The 19,037-nt window shown below is 37.5% G+C and overlaps 1 protein-coding gene across 3 annotated transcripts in view; it reads left to right on the forward strand.

The window, feature by feature from the left end:
- Positions 1-9,394: 9,394 nt before the first annotated feature.
- The window catches only part of ptpro (protein tyrosine phosphatase receptor type O), a 51,709-nt gene continuing 42,066 nt past the window's right edge, over positions 9,395-19,037 (forward strand). For all 3 annotated transcript variants that reach the window (XM_074698182.1, XM_074698183.1, XM_074698184.1), the window contains exon 1: positions 9,395-9,808. In XM_074698182.1, coding sequence (XP_074554283.1) covers positions 9,761-9,808 — 48 coding nt within the window. In that variant the 5' untranslated portion in view covers positions 9,395-9,760. The remainder of the gene's footprint in view (positions 9,809-19,037) is intronic.

Genomic DNA, 19,037 nt, shown 5'->3' on the forward strand with positions numbered 1-19,037 from the left:
ACAGAAGTCCACTCTGTCAGGATTTCCCCGCTTTTCCTGGAAGACGGCTCACATTTCTTTCAGAGGAGCGATCAGAGGAGCTGCAGCGAAGCCCCATGTGCCTGGAGGTTATGCAACACAAAGATACACAGTGATATACACAATAACTGCCATTAACACTATCACAAAATAACACACTGTAATCAACAATATCACGCAATGACACGCAGCCATGAAGTTTAATACCCAGTAATACACTGTAATGTTCAGTGAAACTCAGTAATGCTCAATAAAACAGCCACAAACAAGAATATAATACACGTGTTCACTGAATAGTAAGAACTTAAAGTCATATTTACAAACTTATTTAAGCTCATAACACACAATAAAAACATCTACAACATCACACAGCCTTTCTTTTGTTTTACTCAATAACTAGAGAAAAATGTGTTGTGTATTCATAAATCATTCAGCCTTATTTATTTACCTATTCATTTATACTCTCATTGACACAACAACAAAGGCCTTGCTCTGTACTTCATTAATTCCTGAATAGCAGAGCTGCAGAATCAGCTCTGTGCTCTTAAGGTGGACCCATCAGATACTGAACCTGCTCTGTGAATACACTGTTTGTTTCTTATTATTATTAAATCAACAGTTTTGACAGGTTTTTTGTTTTTGAGTTCTTTGAAAAGTTTGAGTGAATAAAGAAACCAGGTCCCAGACTGTAGTGTTATGCAGCAGCTGCTGTCAAACAGCCAGGCTATGGTACCTTGTGATTTAAATTACATCAAATAAAAATGAATCTAAGAATGAAGACAACACAAAGAACTAGTGGAATAGAAATATGTGATTAAGATTTAAATAACTAAATATGAAATGAATTATCACACTTCAGATACCAGCAAACATGCATGTAACCCAAAATTTTAATATTTTTGTGAATGACATCTTTTAAAACAACTTGTAAGACTTGCTTTCCAGATAGCTTAATGCATTACAACACAAAAAAGCTATAACAACAAAATCCCATGGGTTAAGTACCACACTATATGACACAACAGGATATGCCATGCTACGCTATAAGCTAGCAGAATCAACACAAACCAGACTGATCCAAACCATTATGGTGTGAAATGATATGATATGATATGATATGATATGATATGATATGATATGATATGATATGATATGATATGATATGATATAATATGACATGACATGACATGATATAACATGAAATGATATGATATGATATAATATGATATAACATGAAATGATATGATATGATATATTATATGATATGATATGAAATGATATGAAAAAATATGATATAACAACGCATGACATGACATATGATAGTATAAAATATGATATGATATTATATGATATGATATGATATGATATGATATGATATGATAAAATATGATATGATATCATATGAAATGATATGATATGATACGAAATTAAAGTAAATTAGATTAAGTTAAATGACATGATATGTTATAATGTGACATGACATGATGTGACATGATATATGATATGATTTGATATGAAATGATATGATATGATATGATATGATATGATATGATATGATATGATATGATATGATATGATATGATATGATATGGGATGAAGTGATGTGATGTGATATAATATGATATGATAAGACATGATATGATATGATAAATGAAATGATATGATATTTTTTTATATAATATCAAAAGATTTGATATAAATGATCTGATATATTACAATATGATATATTAGACATGAACTTGTTCAACTTGTCCAGTAAGGTATCATATGTGACAATAAGCTTTATATGCTAAGATACCATACATTTAAATACGATAATATATGATATGCTTTGATACAATTTATTAATAAATAGTATCCTATTTGATATGATGTGATATCAGCTATAAGATATAAGATGCAATATAAGCTTTCTTTAAGATATAAAACGCAATATATATGCTTGAACCAATCCTGTAAGCATTAGCATGTCACAATAAGATACAATAACATTAGATACAATACGATCAATCATTCAATCTTTATATAGCGCCAAACCATAACAAAAGATATCTCAGGCCACTTTTCGAAACACATTGACAGGCCTAAACCTGTTGAACATTAACAAAATTTAATTTATTTAATAAATGGGACTTTGCAGCATACTTGTAAGATATGAAAATATAGGATATGATAAGGTATGAAAAGATATGATATTATACAATACAATGTGACCCAATATAAGCTGGTCTGATCCACCCAGTATGATACAATAAAGTATGATAAGATGTAATTCAATAAGATATGTAACAATATAAGCTTTTATGAACCAGTCCAGTAAGGTACAGTCCAATATGATACCAAAGGATATGACATAATACAGGGATTAGCAAACAGATACAGTATATTGTCATACAACAGAGTTTGCTACTATATGATATATTTCACAGTGTTACAATATGACACAATAAGATATAAAATGAGACAATACAATACAGTACAATTCCAACTTGTGCAAAATAACACAATTTGATGCTGTATTCTAAACAATTAGATATAATGCTGTTGTAATACAATATTGAATAGTATCACATGATACAGAGCAATATGATACAGTAAGATACAATAGTTTACAAAAGGATCAGAACACTTATTCTACTTTTATAGACCTTGGACTTGAAAAATGCACACATTTAATGTCTGCCTGTGTTTTACTAATGGATAAAACTATAAAAACAGTCCACGTGTAAACAGAGAGGCTTATCCTCGTAAAAGCACAAACATTACTGCACATTACGTTCTGTTACTTGTTCTGCATAAAACTCAACATACACAAGAGGGAAGATAAGAGCATTAGGATGCTACAGCACATCCCATAAAGCTTTAGGTGATTTGTGACTGACTCATCTCGTATCAATTCAGAATATTATGAAATACTCTGTGCTGCTGTTTCTAAGACGATCATTTTTATACAGACTTGTTTCTAAACCCGTAAACATGAGTAGAGGCTGGTTATAGAGATGCAAATTACTGTATGTGTGTGTGTGTGTTTGTGTGTGTGTCTAAGTGAATGTGTGTGTGTGTCTAAGTGAATGTGTGTGTGTGTGTGTCTAAGTGAGTGTGCTCTCATGTGAGTTTCTCAGAAAGTGGTGAACACTGAGCTTTATATCCTCGCTGCTTCCTGGAAAGTCTGCAAATATTTAAAGTCTGCTGACGGAGGGCCACGCCTGCTCCCACTTTATTGTTCCAAACTCTCTCTGCTTTCTGAAAAACTTCAGATTTGACTTCGGACAAATTGTTTGAACTCTCTAAGATCACTTACAAGATCTGTAACAGCTTAAATCTTCGATAATCTGCACTGTTCTGTCCTTTCTTTATGTTGAAACAAGAAGTTTGAATGACTTATGTTTTACAGTCTTTCTTTCTTTGCTCAGAAAAAGAATCAGAGACAGTTTATCTGAGACATTTTAACACATAAAGCAGTTTGACATTTTATTTAAGTATTTCTTTAGGGCTTCAGACAGAAAGAAAAATAAGAATAAAGAGCAAAAGGGCTTAAAAAAGAAGAAAACAAACAAACAAACCAATTAATATGATACCTCCCTGGTAAAATAAGAAAAAGCAGACACTTATACAAATATGTAACTAAAACAAGTATACTAACGATATTTAGATAAATGATACTAACTAGAACAAAAACTAAACTATTATTTTGCTTTTAGTATGGTGGTATTGACAATGCAAAAAAATGGGGGGAAAAGTTTTGTTGAAGTGGTTCAACAATCAAAAAGTAGGGTTTTTTTGCAGTAATTATTTTTACTGACACAGAAAAGTATTAAATGAAAAAAAGATTAAGTGAAAGAAATAATAGATGAATCTTGTGTATATGGTGGGCTTTTTGTAGTTAAAATATATATATGAAAAAAAAACAAGTTGTTTTAATCTTTTTTTTTCCCATCAGTCTTTTATGCTTAAAAAAATGAAATCTTATCGAGTGTTTTTGTCCTATTTAAAGTAAGAATTGTCTTGTTTTACTTGAAATAAGCCAAATTCAACTGGTCAGTCTAGAAAATTGCCTTGTTTTAAGTTATTTAAAGACAAAAATGAGGTCTGAATTGCTAGTTATAAGTTAAAAAAAAAAAAACTACTAATGGATCAAGAAATCTTTCACAAAAAATTGCTTGAAACTAGAAAAACATCTCAACACAAGTAATTTTTCCCTTGTTCCATTGACAGTTTTTTTTGTAATTTGTTACAAGCAATTTAGACCTAATTTTTGTCTTTAAATAACTTGAAATCAGACATTTTTCTGACATTTTAAGATGGATATGGCTCACATTAAGTCTAAAAATACATTTTCTACTGAAAATAAGACAAAAACACTTGATAAGATTTCAGTTTTTTTCAAGTGTGTAGACTTATTCTTTGAATGAACAGTGTAGTAGAAATAGAATTAATTAATTTGTTTGTCTACATTAAAATTAAGTGACAGTAAGGGATGCATGCAGGGACTGCTTAATGTTAAAAGAGCCAATTTGATTAAACATATACAGCGATTCATCGTTACTTATTGTTCCTGGTGTTATATTCAGGATTGTTTAAACACTGGGAATCGTCTTGTGTTCTTCTGTTGTCCTGGCATGAAGAAGGCTCCAGCGCCCCCTGCAGGGCTAACATTGAAACTTTTAGATTCCTGGAAGCAATAGATGAGAGGTGTTCTGTCTCTCAGAAATCCAACATTATGTCAGCTTTACAGTGTAAATAATCCTGATTCAGACATAACCAATCCATCATCTACAATGTTGTCACCTAAAGTGAACTTCACTGTAGTGCTCTTCAGTCTCTATTCTTTTAGTTCATGACTAATGTTAGTTTAAAATACAAATTACTTCTACTGAATTCTAAAATCAACACAAAATCCTTTTAATTCAGCATGAGCATTCAGTAGTATTTTTTTCGTTAAGTGCAGAAAAAAGGCTTCCTTCATGTTGACCAGCCGTCAGCTGTGACCTTGTGGGGTGTTAGTACTATCAGTGATAACACGTGGTTATTGTGAAACAGCCATTGCTGGTTTGTTCTAAGATATAAAAATCTGTCCTTTGAGAAAACAAAAGAGGTGTCTTACTGGGGTGTATTAGATACTTGATTCTGATTGGCCAGAACTACAGAATAACAGTGACAGCTGGATCACACCGGTTGTATCAACTCAACCTCCAGAGAGGAGTTTGGCACATTTTCTATCTGCAAAAACTTTACCAACCTTAGATTCAGGGGAACTCAAAATCCATTTACAAAGAAATAAAACCATCTTTAGATCAATATGTTTTTAAGTTTAATTCAACTTGTTTATTACAATTAATTAAAAAAATTAAGTTCCCCAAATGTCCACTGGGGGCCATACGACCCATTACAATGTGTTAATGTTCTTACAATAGAATACAATAGAACAGAAAATACTTTATTTATCCTCGAGGGGAAATTCAGGAGTCCAGGCAGCAATAAAGAAAAAAAATGTAAGAAAGTGTATAGAAAGTGCAAAAAGGTCCATAAGATAAGAGATAATGACAATTAGTCCATCACTCCAGCCAGCCTCCACCTCCACAGGGTCCAGGACTGAGCTTCTTCAGCAGTCTGTTCAGTCTCTGTCTCCTGGATCCTGTCTGCTCACAGCAGGTGAAGTTATTCCAATGTGGCGTTGGTGTCTGGTGTTAGCTCCAGTAGCCATGTCAGTGAAAAGCATGATGCTACTCTGCCTTCCGGTATTTCCTCTGTTGCCGGGTTAGCATGGCTAGCTTGTCCATCTTATTGGAGACAGAGCTTACGTTCCCAATAACTATGGATGGAAGGACAGGTTGATGTCGTCACTTCTTAGCTCACACCTGAAAACCAGCACCTCATCTTCACCTCCTTCTCCTCACCTTGTGGGAAACATCAGGCCTTGCACCAGTTAGCATTGACATGCTACAGGCTTCTAACAGCTGATTTCACATGTAAACAAGGTGTCAATGGTTACATGTAGGATCTCCAGACAAACACAGGAGCAAAAATAGTAAAAATATCACTGAAGACACAAAACCAGTTTGATGTCGACCAACAAATGAGCCATACAAAGATTACAAAAAAGAGACATAAAAATCACAAGAAACGGACAAAGAAGAGAGAGCTGCTGTAACGTTATGATGCATTACAATGTGTTATAATACAACATAAACTGGTATGTACAGATACAATAGGATTCAATGGATACAACAGGATAGAAGCCAATAATAAAAACCTCTTTAAACCTCTGATCAAAATTTGGGTTTCAGGTCTGAAACCTGCATCACTGTGTTGTGCCTCCTCTATCAGGATGGAAATAAACTCGTCCTGTAGTCTTATTTTTTTTATTTTTATTCTGCAGATTGTTTTTTTTTCTGATCCTGTCTGAGCTTGACTTCCCAGAATGCCTCCAACTTCCCGGTAAAATCTCTGCAGTAGCAACATTAGACAGCTCTGTGTGTGTGTGTGTGTGTGTGTGTGTGTGTGTGTGTGTGTGTGTGTGTGTGTGTGTGTGTGTGTGTGTGTGTGTGTGTGTGTGTGTGTGTGTGTGTGTGTGTGTGTAGAGTCACTCTGGGTCATATTAAGCCTGATTGGCCGCCTGCAGGGGGGATGTGGGTCACTGCTGAGAGCAACACAGACAGTTAACAACAAACATGAAAAAAAAAAAATACAACTGTCTGGTTTTACTTTGTTTAGTGCTTTATACCTCCTTAAACTTACTCTTTTAACCTTAAGGTGGAATTTTCAATAAAGCTTTAAAATGTCAAACAGTTGAAAAGTAACATGGCCATTTCTTATAGCTCTATTTTTGGTCTCCACCACCAGCCAGATGCTTGAAATGCTTGTGGGATAAGTACTTACACATAAATAAAATATAGAAGTGCTGCTCTCTTATTCTCTCTCTATATATGTGTGTGTGAGTGTGTGAGTGTGTCTGATCAGGATCACATGACTCTGGAGTAAACAGATTCATGTTTGCTGGACAGACTCGTGTCAGGTCAGGTGGGCTAGATGACGATGTCAGGAGCAGACAACAGGAAGCTTCTTATAGGGAGATGATCAGGTGTTTGTGTGCGTGTGTGTGTGTGTGTGTGTGTGTGTGTGTGTGTCTGTGTGTCTGTGTGTCTGTGTGTCTGTGTGTCTGTGTGTCTGTGTGTGTGTGTCTGTGAGTTTGGTGGAAGCAGCTGGTGTGCATGTGCGCTGAGAGTTAAGCCACTGAGCTCATAGCTAAAAGGATGGACATGTCTAATCGCTGAATAGCAAGAAAGAAATTACCAATACACATTTCCTGTTGACTCAGTTTATTTAAATCTTTTTTTTTATCATATAGGGATATTAAGAATAATGGTTATAGTCCATAAACAGTTAGTAAAATGCAGTATAATACTGTAAAACCATTGAACTAGTATAAACAATTTGTGTCAGTCGTGTGGTAAGTTTACCCAACTTAACAAAAAGGATCAAAATGCAAGATTATTTTTTCTCAAGATATGTAAATCTTTAATCTCAGGGATTTTTTGTTCTGAATGTGACCTCAGATTTTACCTGTGTTGGATTTTTTTTTAAACCTCAAATGTCCCAAATACAATACAGTCCTTAAACCCTACGTTATGGGGTCAGGATTTTGTCTGTATGAGGCAAGAAATTGTTAAAAAGGTTTATTTTTTTCAACTCATTTAAATTAGTCGTATAATTAACCAAGCTACAACCTTTAACACAAAACCAGCTTCATCATTATTACATTTATATCATATTATTTTTTAGAGTATTCAAAAAGTGATCAGCTTTAGAGGCTTTGATAATGTATGATTGATGGAAAATCAGTGCATAACCTGTACATGTAATTTTTTTGGATTATATATATATATATATATATATATATATAAATATATATATATATATATATATATATATATAAAAATATATATATATAAAAAAATATTTTGAGGGAAAAAAAACAGGGCTTGACATTAACACCGGCCAACTGGCCAAATGCGTGTGGATTTCAGCAGGGGCTGGTAACACCGCCGCTCCCACTGGCCACTTTGGGGGGTTGAATTTTATCTCAAACATGGAGCAGAGAGACAAGCAAAAAGATGACTCTGATGATGAAAGTGCTGAGGAAATTTAATTTACATCTCCTTCATTGTCATTCTCATGAAAAAAGAAATGATTTTCTGATTACAATCATTAATAAATATTTAAGCAGACAGTGTCTCTTGCTGAGTTTTTATCAGTTCAATTAATCCCCTTTACCATTTTATTATAAGCAATAACAAACTACTTTTTTAATTACTATGTCTTAACAGACTGCATATTTTCATATGAAAGGAGCACAACGTAACACAACTTTATCAGAGCTGAACACCTGATTAACGACCTGTGGATTTTAACATTGATGTAGTCTTGTTTTGAGTGTGCAAAGGGGTCATTTACATTTAAGGAGGTTGTAAATTTTTTACAAGTAAACTTTAGCATCGGCTTTAATCACATTGAAAATAATTATCCAACAACAAATTGTGGCCAGTGAAAATAATGAGTGGCTAGTAACTCAGGGATACCACTAGCCACAGTGGCTGGTAGGTTAATGTCAAGCCCTGTATATATATATATATATATATATATATACATATATATATATTCAAAGTTTTAATCAGCATTTTGCTCTTATATAGACACATATAAAAAAATATTTTGAGGGACAAAAAACACAAGTTGTGATTAAAACTCTCCCCATATTTCACCAGCAGGGGGCAGACCTATGTCATAAAAGTCCTCAACAAAACATGACGTCAGAGCACAAAGCTAGAGACAGGCTCCACAAAACCAATAAGGAATTTATATTAAAAAAAAATAAAAAAAAGTAAATATAAAAAAATATCAAACAGATTTCTCGGTGACTGCAGGGTAGGGGAAACCTTTTAGATCTTTAATCAATTTCTTTTTTTTATATTGAGGATCCTACTGTGGGGGTTCCTTTCCAGGTATCTGTGTTAAAAAAGCGACTATCTGGATCTGTTGAGTTTTAGTCATGGAGTAATAGTGCTGATATTTTAATATTCAAATATTATCTCATTTTATCTTAATTCGTTATTCAGTGAAGAAGGAGGATTTTACCAGATGTGGAGGAGGTGTAGCAGAAACACAAAGCTGAACAAAGTGAAAACCTCCTTGAAGCTCTGTACCTGAATGGATCCACGTTTATTGACAGTGAGAGAAAACTGTGTTTAATGAGGGTTAATGGCATGTTGCTCTCCATCATGCAAGATGAGAAGAGGTGGGGGTGGAGAAAGGGAGAAGGGGGGTAAGGATGAAGAGGAGGAGGGGGTGGACCTGTGTGTCTCCATGCAGCCTCCGGAGCGTAGGGCGGGGCGACGCCGCGCAGCAGCAGCTTCATCCCGCTGACCGACACCGACCTCCTGCTCGTCTCCAGGCCGCGGCATGGACGCCAGAGCCCGGCCTGATTCCTCTCAAACACTGCGGGTCCGGTTCGAGCTGCAAAATGTGCTGAATGACATGAAAGCAGAGACAGAGCTGATGAAGACTGTGACGATGATGATGTGCAGTTAGAGCTGCGAAGCGGAAAGGAACCGCAGACTGAATCCCTGTGTGGAGCGGAGCATCGCGCTCCGATGCAGCAGAAAAATCGCCATTGTTTGGATGTTCAGCAGACTGAGAGGAGAAACCCGGACTGTACAGAGACTGTTTGACACTCACACACACTATGTTTTCACCGCTGATCCCCACGGTGTGTCTGCTCTGCTTAACACAGGTAAGGACGCCTTTATTCGGCTAGTTTCTGAGCGTTTGCGCTGCTCCTGCCGCCTGTCTGGATGCGATAGAGCCGCGCGGAGGCTTTGTTTGGAGAAACAGCAGATAACACAGATGGAGGTTGATGTTGAAAAAAGTGGAAGTGCTAGTTAATGAAAGTGTGAGTGTGTGCCGGTGGGGCAGCGGGTGTTGGACCGGGAGATGGACACGTTGTGGCACCGTAGGTCGGTTTGTGCGGCAGCCAGCAGCTCGTGCGGCCCCGCGGAAAGTGGGTCAGTCGGCTGCAGCCTCAGAGAGTCCCTGCATGTCTGTCAGCATCACTGAGGATCATACACACACACTTACACATACTCACACACTCACACTCTGACACATACTGAGCAGAGGATCCTGCTCTGTCTGGAGAACAACTGGGTTCTTCATCCACAGCTGCTGCTCCTGGTTCCCTTTACCTGCACAGGTGTCATGGAGGATATGAGTCAGGCTGCATCACCTCACAATGTACAGACATTACATACCCTTAAGGTAAAACATTTTTTTTTTGCTGCCTTTGTGCTCCCCTTTCCCTGCCAATAGCCTCATCCTAAAATGTAATTTTTTTTTTTACATTAAATGTGATAATTGCTGCAAAGTGATTGTTTTTGAGGCCTGAATTTGAAATGCAGTCCCAAATGCTAGTGTGCTGAAAAAAATAGCCACATAACAAGATTTTCTTCTAGGTTTGTATTTGAATATCAAGGTATGTAATGAATTCATGAGTCAGCTTAAGCTTATGCCCCTTAATGACGAATTTCATGGATCTTTGTGCAAAGTAGCAAATTTGCCAATACTGCAACCTGCATTCCAGGCTGTCGAGTTATTCATAGAACAGCTCAGTTTAATAAAATTTAGCGTGTGTTTTATCATTTTTTATATTAAGTTCATTTAAAGTCATCAGAAATTGGTTGAAATCAACCCCCCCAAGACGAAACATTTAAATTCTTACACACTGCAACACTCGACAGCTTAGCTGGTGTTTTTAGATCCTATTCTTCTACATTTGACAGTCACATAGTAATCGTTTCACTATAAGTACTTCCATTTTTCTTTTTGGAGCGTCATTCACAGCACGCAGTAAGATTGTGACACCGCAGTGTTTGGTTTTTATCTGATCCTTTCAGTTTCCAATTTCCTTTTTTATGTCAACACAGTGATGATTCATATCTCTCTATCTGTTATTCTGCCGCCTTCTCCTCTGTGTCACTGAACACAAACCCTGACAGAAAAATTACTTATTTTTCTGTCAGTTTGTGATTCTGGATCACTGAGTCATTAAACTGTTTCATTATCTGTGATGAGCACAAAGGCTGTGCTGCAGCAGCTTGTTTGGGAAATACATTTGGGTGCTTGGAAATTAACAATCAACAATTTCTGTACTCAGTATTAATATTTCTCATCACCCAGTTTTCTTACTTATCAACCTGCTATTTTAAATTCTAAATCTGATTGGGCAAAAACTCATGACAACCACATTTTCAGATCTGCAAGAATGATGCTAAATACAGAATAAACACAGAAAGTAGTCCAGTACACTTCATCCCTGCCTGTTGACACTGTGGCAAAAACGTTAGCTTCCAATAAATAGTAATAAAACATGAGGGGAACTTATACAAGCGGCAAACGCCAGTCTAAGGTACCACTAGAGGTTGGCTGTAGAAACACTGGGAACCAATTACAGACCGAACCAAAAAAGACCTTTTTTTTTTTAAACAACAAAATAAACATGTTTAAAACCTAGCTCAATAAACAGCCTGGGTTTAATGACAATGCCACAGCCCTTACATCCATAAATTACTAATGTAGCACTTTTCCAGATACCCAAAGACACTTCACGTATAGTGCCCAACAGATAAAGGTACAGAGCACAGAAATTATAGAGCTTTGGTGAAAGCAAGGTTCACTGATCTAGGCTTTTTGGAAAAGGAAGATTTTGAGTTGATTTTAGAGTCCAGTAAGTCTGGATTGGGATGTTCGAAGGCAGGAAGCTCCAAAGAGTTGGGGCAGCAATGGTAATATTTCATTGTTGTCGCTCATTGCTTATAGAGAGTTAAGTTTTACTGGTGGTCAATGGCTGATAGGCACCAGCAGAAGAAAGCAGTAGAGAGGAGGAAATAAGGGAGGGATATCAAAACATGTGGCAGCTTCAAGCTGTGGCCTTGCATGAACTTTGGCTGAGTGAGTAGAAAATGTACAAGGACAACATACATCTAGACTCTTGAGTTAATGAAAGTGTTCAGTTAAAGTCAGTTCTCCATCTCCATATAAGCTTATAAGAATTAGGGATGCACCTATCTGGCTTCTCTGGTTCTGATACCGATACCATATTGCAGATACCGATCCTGATCCGATACCAATGTTAAATAATAACCTGCATGCTCTACTGTGGGCTGAGACCGCTAATGTTTTGAGTAAAAGACAAAAATGAGTACACACGGAATTACTGAAGTTAATATTTATTTAAACTATAAGTGCTTAAATGTTTAACAGCAGTCAATTTACAGAAATGACTATTTAATTGTAAAATTTTATACCCTGTAGACTGAATCATAGTTTCGCCTTAGTGTCAAGTTTGGACCGATCCTTTCCAACCAATACCCAATCCAGCTCTGAGGGGCTGGATCGGCGCTGATACCCAATGCCAGGATAGGATAGGTGCCTCCCCTATGGAGGTGTTAGTCACCTTTACATCCAAGGGGCTAATTGTATACCGCAGCAAAACTGTGACCATGTTAAATCAATAAAATCATCTTTTGATCAATGCGTAGCATCAACTTGTTCATAGGATAAACTTTAATTGTCAAGCCAGAGTTTCATTATTCAATGTATTTCCTGATGATATGTTAAATTAGCTAACATTAGCTACCGTTAACTAAGCTAATTTTAAATGCTTGCTAATGTACTGTCAGCTGACTTTGGCTTAGTTAGCACACATTTTCCATCATCAAAAGCCTGTTCATACAAGTATTTCATCTTTTTTGTCTTATAGATAACTTTAAAAGTGATTCAAACTAATTGATTTTTATTAAATTCAACAACAGAATACCACTGATTCAACAACTTTCTTTTCCAGGATGGAAATTGTGAAAAAGAACTCGAGGTAAATAGAACATATAAACCGTAAAACCAAGAGGCCCGAGCACTAATTTCACCTGCCTTTGGGTTCAATCTTTACAAGCTGCAAAATTAGGTATGTAGAGGATGTAGTACAGGGATGTTGTTTTGTTTCACGGCCAGCTCATGCCAGTGTTTGAAACCGCAGAGTCCCTTGCTACTAAATGTTAAAAGATAAAATTCAACTTTTGGTTCAAACTCTGATGTTCGAATTTGCACCGAGTACAAACCACACTGTCAGAAACATTAACTCCAGTGTGGACAAACATCCAGAGAGCCTTAAGTGGAGGAAGTTATCGGTCCAAGGACCATTAAGTAAATTCTGAAAACAGTTAAATCTTTTCACTTTCTTTTTGTGTGGACGTTGACATGTGATGCACTGCGGTCTTGATGCGCTGATATCCTGCTAGAAACCACAATAAACGGATTGTCCCCGTGATCCCTGCTGCTGCTGGTTGTCACGATGATTAGCCTGATAATGATCTTAAAACCACATGTGAGCTCATTTATGCGCTCATCAAGCTGCTGCGAGGTTTTGCTCTTCTTCATGTAGGAAACTGAAACATTTCAAAGAATATCATCGGGTATTAGAAATCTGATAACGAGATAATTAGGATGAGATATCCAAATACTGTTGCTGTTGACGGGAAATGGGACCCTCGGGGTTCAGGTAAACATACAGTTAGGGAGAAGATAATTTTTCTCTGATGAATTCATGTACATTACAGAGGAGTAATGTCGCTATAAAGAAAGACATTTTTTCTTTTATTGTAAAACACTTTGTTGTGACTTAGCAGTACATTACCAAACCAAAAACTTTCTCTTTTTAAGATAGCTGCTTGAAAATGGAGTTCTGGTTTGTGCAATTAAAAAATGATGCAAATATGAATGAGACTTAAAATCTTTATAAGCCTTTGAATCAGGATTTCAGTTCATGTGTGAGTTTTACGTTTTATCGCGAGCCAGAGAGCCTCACGGCTAACGATGCTAACGCAGGACGAGCAGCTGCCAACTCTGGTGTTCTGCCATGTTGGAGACCTTCAGTCCTTTCTGTGTTTGCCAGGCGGGATAATGAGCCCAAACAGGTCATTAAGCAGAAATGCATCAGTGACCAAACACTTAATGTACCGCGGGACAAGAGAGGAAAGGAGGAAAAAAGGACCAAATCCGTGTGTGAAAGCCGATCAGGATCCTCCGCTTGGAGCGTCTTCCTGTTTCTGAACCCAGAGATCAGAAAAAACACAGTTTATACCAAAAGCTGCCAGAACCTGAAGCTGCGAGATAACAGGCTTTACACCCGAGCTGTCATAACACATTCAGAGCAGAACTTCATACCGACATGATGCTAAAACAAGCTGACTGACGAGCTGCTGAGGATTTCATCTAAACCTTCAAATATTCAGTAACTGACCCAGAAACGCTTTAAAGGTAATTTCACAGCATCCAAAATCCACATGGGAGAGATTCATCTGAAAATGGGACGTTATGAAGTCTGCGTCTTCTGCTCTGTTCCTGAAAACCCAAAGACAGAATGATCTTTGATTGTAAAATCATTAGTTTGGATAATTTCATGGGCATTACTGTATAAAATCTGCTAAACTATAAGATTAAAGGAGAGATAACAGCATGAGTTTGGATTCTTAACCAGTCTTAATGCAGGAAATTGATGTAGCTCACAGTTTGGTCTCATAGCTAACTCTTGAATGTGTTGCAGTGAGTGATATGAAACGTTGGGAAGAGACTGAGATTTAACTGCTACCTTTGTAAATTACAGCACAACAAAGCAGGACAAAAGTCTGAGTATAAAAAATGGTTTAAGGCTGAAAATAAGAAGTGCTTTGATTACACAATGATTGAAGCATGAAACCAGTTTCAGAACAAACAAAAAGCAGCAACTGGGTTAACGTAACGTGGAGTCCCAACACACTCAAAGCAGTGAACTGGTTGGTTGAAAATATGCAATGAATAGGAGCAAACTTTCAACCACTTCTGTTTTCCTTCAGTTGAACAAAGCATAACGGTGCACATGGGTAAGAGGCTATAACTAATTGGTCTCATGTGGTAATGTTCCATTGACCAACTTGGGGAAAAAACATTAGAAACAAAGTCTACTTATCACACTGAAAAGACTTAGGTCTGAGATTAACAGTGGCCAAAGGGTACAAATCTCAGGCGATGATTTCAGGCCAATATAAAGGGGGCAAAAGAAAATAACACCTGGGTGATGAACTTGGAAAAAAAATGGCTTTGAAAACCAGCTGTTCTCAAGGAAGAGCTTCATAGCGTCATAGTGATTTCATGAATTCTATCCTTAACATTATTGATCTGTATGATTTTTTTTAACAACATGACTTCAGTTAAGTGTATTCAGCTTTTTTATTTGGCTGAAATTGTTGCATCTCTATCTTAAACTTTCTCTGTAACTTCCTTAAAGGTAGGGTCTGCAGCAGGGCTGGGTTTTGCTACGAACCTCACAATTTGATTTCCGATTCTTTAGGTAGCGATTCCATTTGATATCGATTCAATTCGATATTGATTTAAACGCTTTGATTATCCATTTTCATGTCCCATGTGAACATATTTGGTATGTCACCTCACCCTTTTGAGCTATAAAACAACCCAAACGTCAGGATTTAAAGCTGAAGGATCTGGCTTCACGCTTCAGCTGCTGCTTTGCCTGACATTTTTCTGTTGTTTGGTCTCTCATGGCCCTAGTCCACACAACAGGAATAACATTTATTATTAGAATTAGGCAAGGAAATATTTCGATCCATCAATTCATCAATATTTTTACCCACCCCTAGTCTGAAGGATTTTTGGTATATTGTCTGTAAACTCACTTGGCCAGCAACCACTTGTAGCATCGCGTTTAAACGTGGGAGAGACTCGAGACTGGTGCACCTGACTGAGCACGTTAGCACAAGCTAATCACGGGTACATGACACCAACTTGTGTCGTTCTTCATCCCATACTGTGCTCCAAGTTACCGAAAGCGAATGAAAGTCAAGCCAAGCTTTACCCTCCTTTAGGAAAAATCTAAATCTGTTTGGCCTTTTTGTCTCTTACTCCATGCTACGTCCACCATCGTAGACGCTCTGATTAGCTCCCACTCATGATCATCAACACACAAAGTCACTTGCGCTCTAAACACTCTGATTGGCTGATGTAACTATGCTTAGTCTCCATACAGAAACATCCCAACACAACCAAAACATCAACATACAAGCAGAGGAAGGGGTTGAGGCAGACACAGACACTGACACACATGTATAGAGGCCCAGAAGTGACAATTGAGCAGGATTATTCCTGTAAAAGTCAACATTCAGTTTTTTTTAGGAAAAGTGTGCCGATTCTACCTTTAAAAACATATTTAAGAAAAATTTCAGAAAGACATTGATGAAGCAGACATAAGGTGGCTTAAGCGACAAGTCAAAGGATATCGCCATCGTGCCATATTTACGTCAAAGCTAACACCCTGGATATGATATAATGCTAACAGACAGATGCTGAAGCTAACAGATAACAGATAACAGGTCAGTTCAGGATGGTGATGTGAGCTTATTTTTCATGTAGCACAGATTCCTCTTACCAAGCTTTAAATGTTATCCGTATCCCTGAATAGTAATGTAATTTATGAAATATATGTACACTCTGTGAACAACTAGCCAAACATCCTAATGTTATTAAAACAAACAATAAAATAGAGCTCAGGCTTTGTTTTAAAAGGAGATTCTGATGAAGCACGTATTGTAACGTTAGCATGCTTGTTTGGAAAGAGCACTGACTGTATGTCACTTCTGATTTAAAAGAGTATGGTTGATAGCAGCTGGGATCACTCCCTGAGTCTAACAGTCATCGATGAGATAAGGAACCTAACCGGAACAATTCATGCCTCCGCAGATGTAGTTCAGTCTTGAGCAGAAGTTATTGGTTAGCTCGTGGTTTCCTGTGGAGGATGTTTTAATGCCGTTTTAAAGCCCTGTCTCCGCTCCCCTCTCTGCTGGAGCCTCAGGTCCTGGTTTAAAGGAGGGATTTGGAAGCAGCCATTGTTGCTGGCCTCATTGAGTCGGTGTGCAGGCGGGTGGGCTCCCCAGTGAAGACTTTTTGTTTTGGGTTTGAAAGGAAGGAGCTGCTGTCAACACTCAACACAGACTGCTGCTCACTCCTCCATGTTTACTTTGATTAAAGGCCAGAGGAGGAAGGGAGGGATCATCAGTGCAGCATCTTTTCACAAGTTATCGTCCTGTTTTCATTAATTAAACGTGCGAGTGTGTGTGTGTGTGTGCTGAGTAGGAGTGTGTGAGTCAGGAAAGGTGGCGCACTGCAGCACCAACAAATGTCAAGTAAATAGGAATAAAACAATGCTCTTAACTCACTTTTCTTGACTTGAATCGCTTAACAAGCATCAAAGTCTCATGAGGAAAATTCAGTCTGACATTTGACTTCTTCAATTTAGCTAACTTCATATAAATCAGACAAAATGTTTTCTCTGATTTTTTGGTAAGTCTGGACTGGATACGCCTGCTATCAAACTGCTAGTACAGACGTATTTGTGCAATAACATTTATTTCATTTTGACATTGTAGTCTATGGGAATTGACTCACTTAAGGAGCCAGCCTCTAGTGGACACTCAAGGAAGTGCAGTATTGGGAACATTTCTACGCCAAAGAGCAGCGCTTGGTTACACCTTGGGGTTATCCAGTGCAGTGCGGTAAACTGAATTATGAACACTTTTTCCACTACCTTTTATTCCAAATGATATGGTATCAGGATTTGTGAGCACTGAAGTCTTTAATTAGGTGATGTGAGTGACATTAAGTAACATTCTACAATATCATGAGACCACAATGTCATCACCTGAATTGCCACAAGGTGGCAGTAGCAGCAACAAATGTGTGACAGATTATTAATGCAAGAACAGCGACAACAAGAAGTCATGTTCCTCCACACGGTTAGATGGTGAAAAGAGCCAACTGCCAGAGCCTCCTGTGGGAGCGTTAAGCCTACAGCAATGGCAAACAGATGGGGAGCCTACTGACTTGTCTGAACCTGGGTGTAAAAGATGGCACAAAAACAGTGGCATACAAGAGAGGAAAGGTTTTAAATCTTCCAGAGTGCCACAGTGATGGGCACCCAGGTCTGTTAAAACACTACAGGCTAGCATATAAGCTAGCTGGTCAATTGGATGTTATTATGGGTGGCGAATTCAGATAACCGTAAATTGTTAACAGTTTGGGCTAGCGAGAAAATTCAGATGGCTTCTTCAAGAAAAAAAAAACACTTAACGACGATATGTGGGATATTACTGTACTGAATAAACAACAAAATCATATACGTAACGTTATCCTATCGGCACACTCTCAATACCAGACCTTACCTGCAGGTCAAATGACATGATTCCTTTTAAAAAACTCAATTTACGAACAAATATATTAGCTAGAAATAGTTTGGGCTCTGTATAGCTGCATAGCACACAGCTTCAAGCTAACATTACAGACTGCTATTGTTTTATTGTGTTGAGAATATGACGAAACAAGTTTCAATGTCATAATGTTTGAATAGATAAATAGACTTTGAAATCAACTCAATGAACACGACCAACCGTTGAGGACCTTCTTCTCCTGATCTCTTACGTCTCGGTTTCCAGTTTCAGAACCATTATTTCAAAGTTTTGTGTCGCAACATTTTGTATCATTGGTATCACAACAACACAAGGGCTCTCAGTTCATCTAACTAACTTTAATCATTCACCAGCTGATAGATGTTTGGGCTTTATTCTCCCGTTTTGGTGCTAAGCTAGGCTAAACACGTACTCCACCATTCTGAGGGAGACAGTTTAGCTGTATAACTCTTTGTTATTCTGCTCTTCTCCGAGTGAATCAGTGAGTTTGGCTGTCATCGTCTCTGTGTGCGTTTCCGTTTGTTTTTCAGTGTGTGTTTTTGTGTCTTTCTGTGAATGTGTGTGTTGGTCTCCAGGCAGCAGTTTGAATCAGGAAGAATAACCTCAGTGTTTTCCTCTGCGTGTCTAATTCACTCTGATTAAACTCTGGCTCTCATGCGAGTGTTGGATCTAATCAGA

Source organism: Halichoeres trimaculatus, unplaced genomic scaffold (genome assembly GCF_033239565.1).
Source record: "Halichoeres trimaculatus isolate MK-OKI-2021-1 unplaced genomic scaffold, fHalTri1.1 fHalTri1_scaffold_21, whole genome shotgun sequence".
NCBI lineage: Eukaryota > Metazoa > Chordata > Actinopteri > Labriformes > Labridae > Halichoeres > Halichoeres trimaculatus.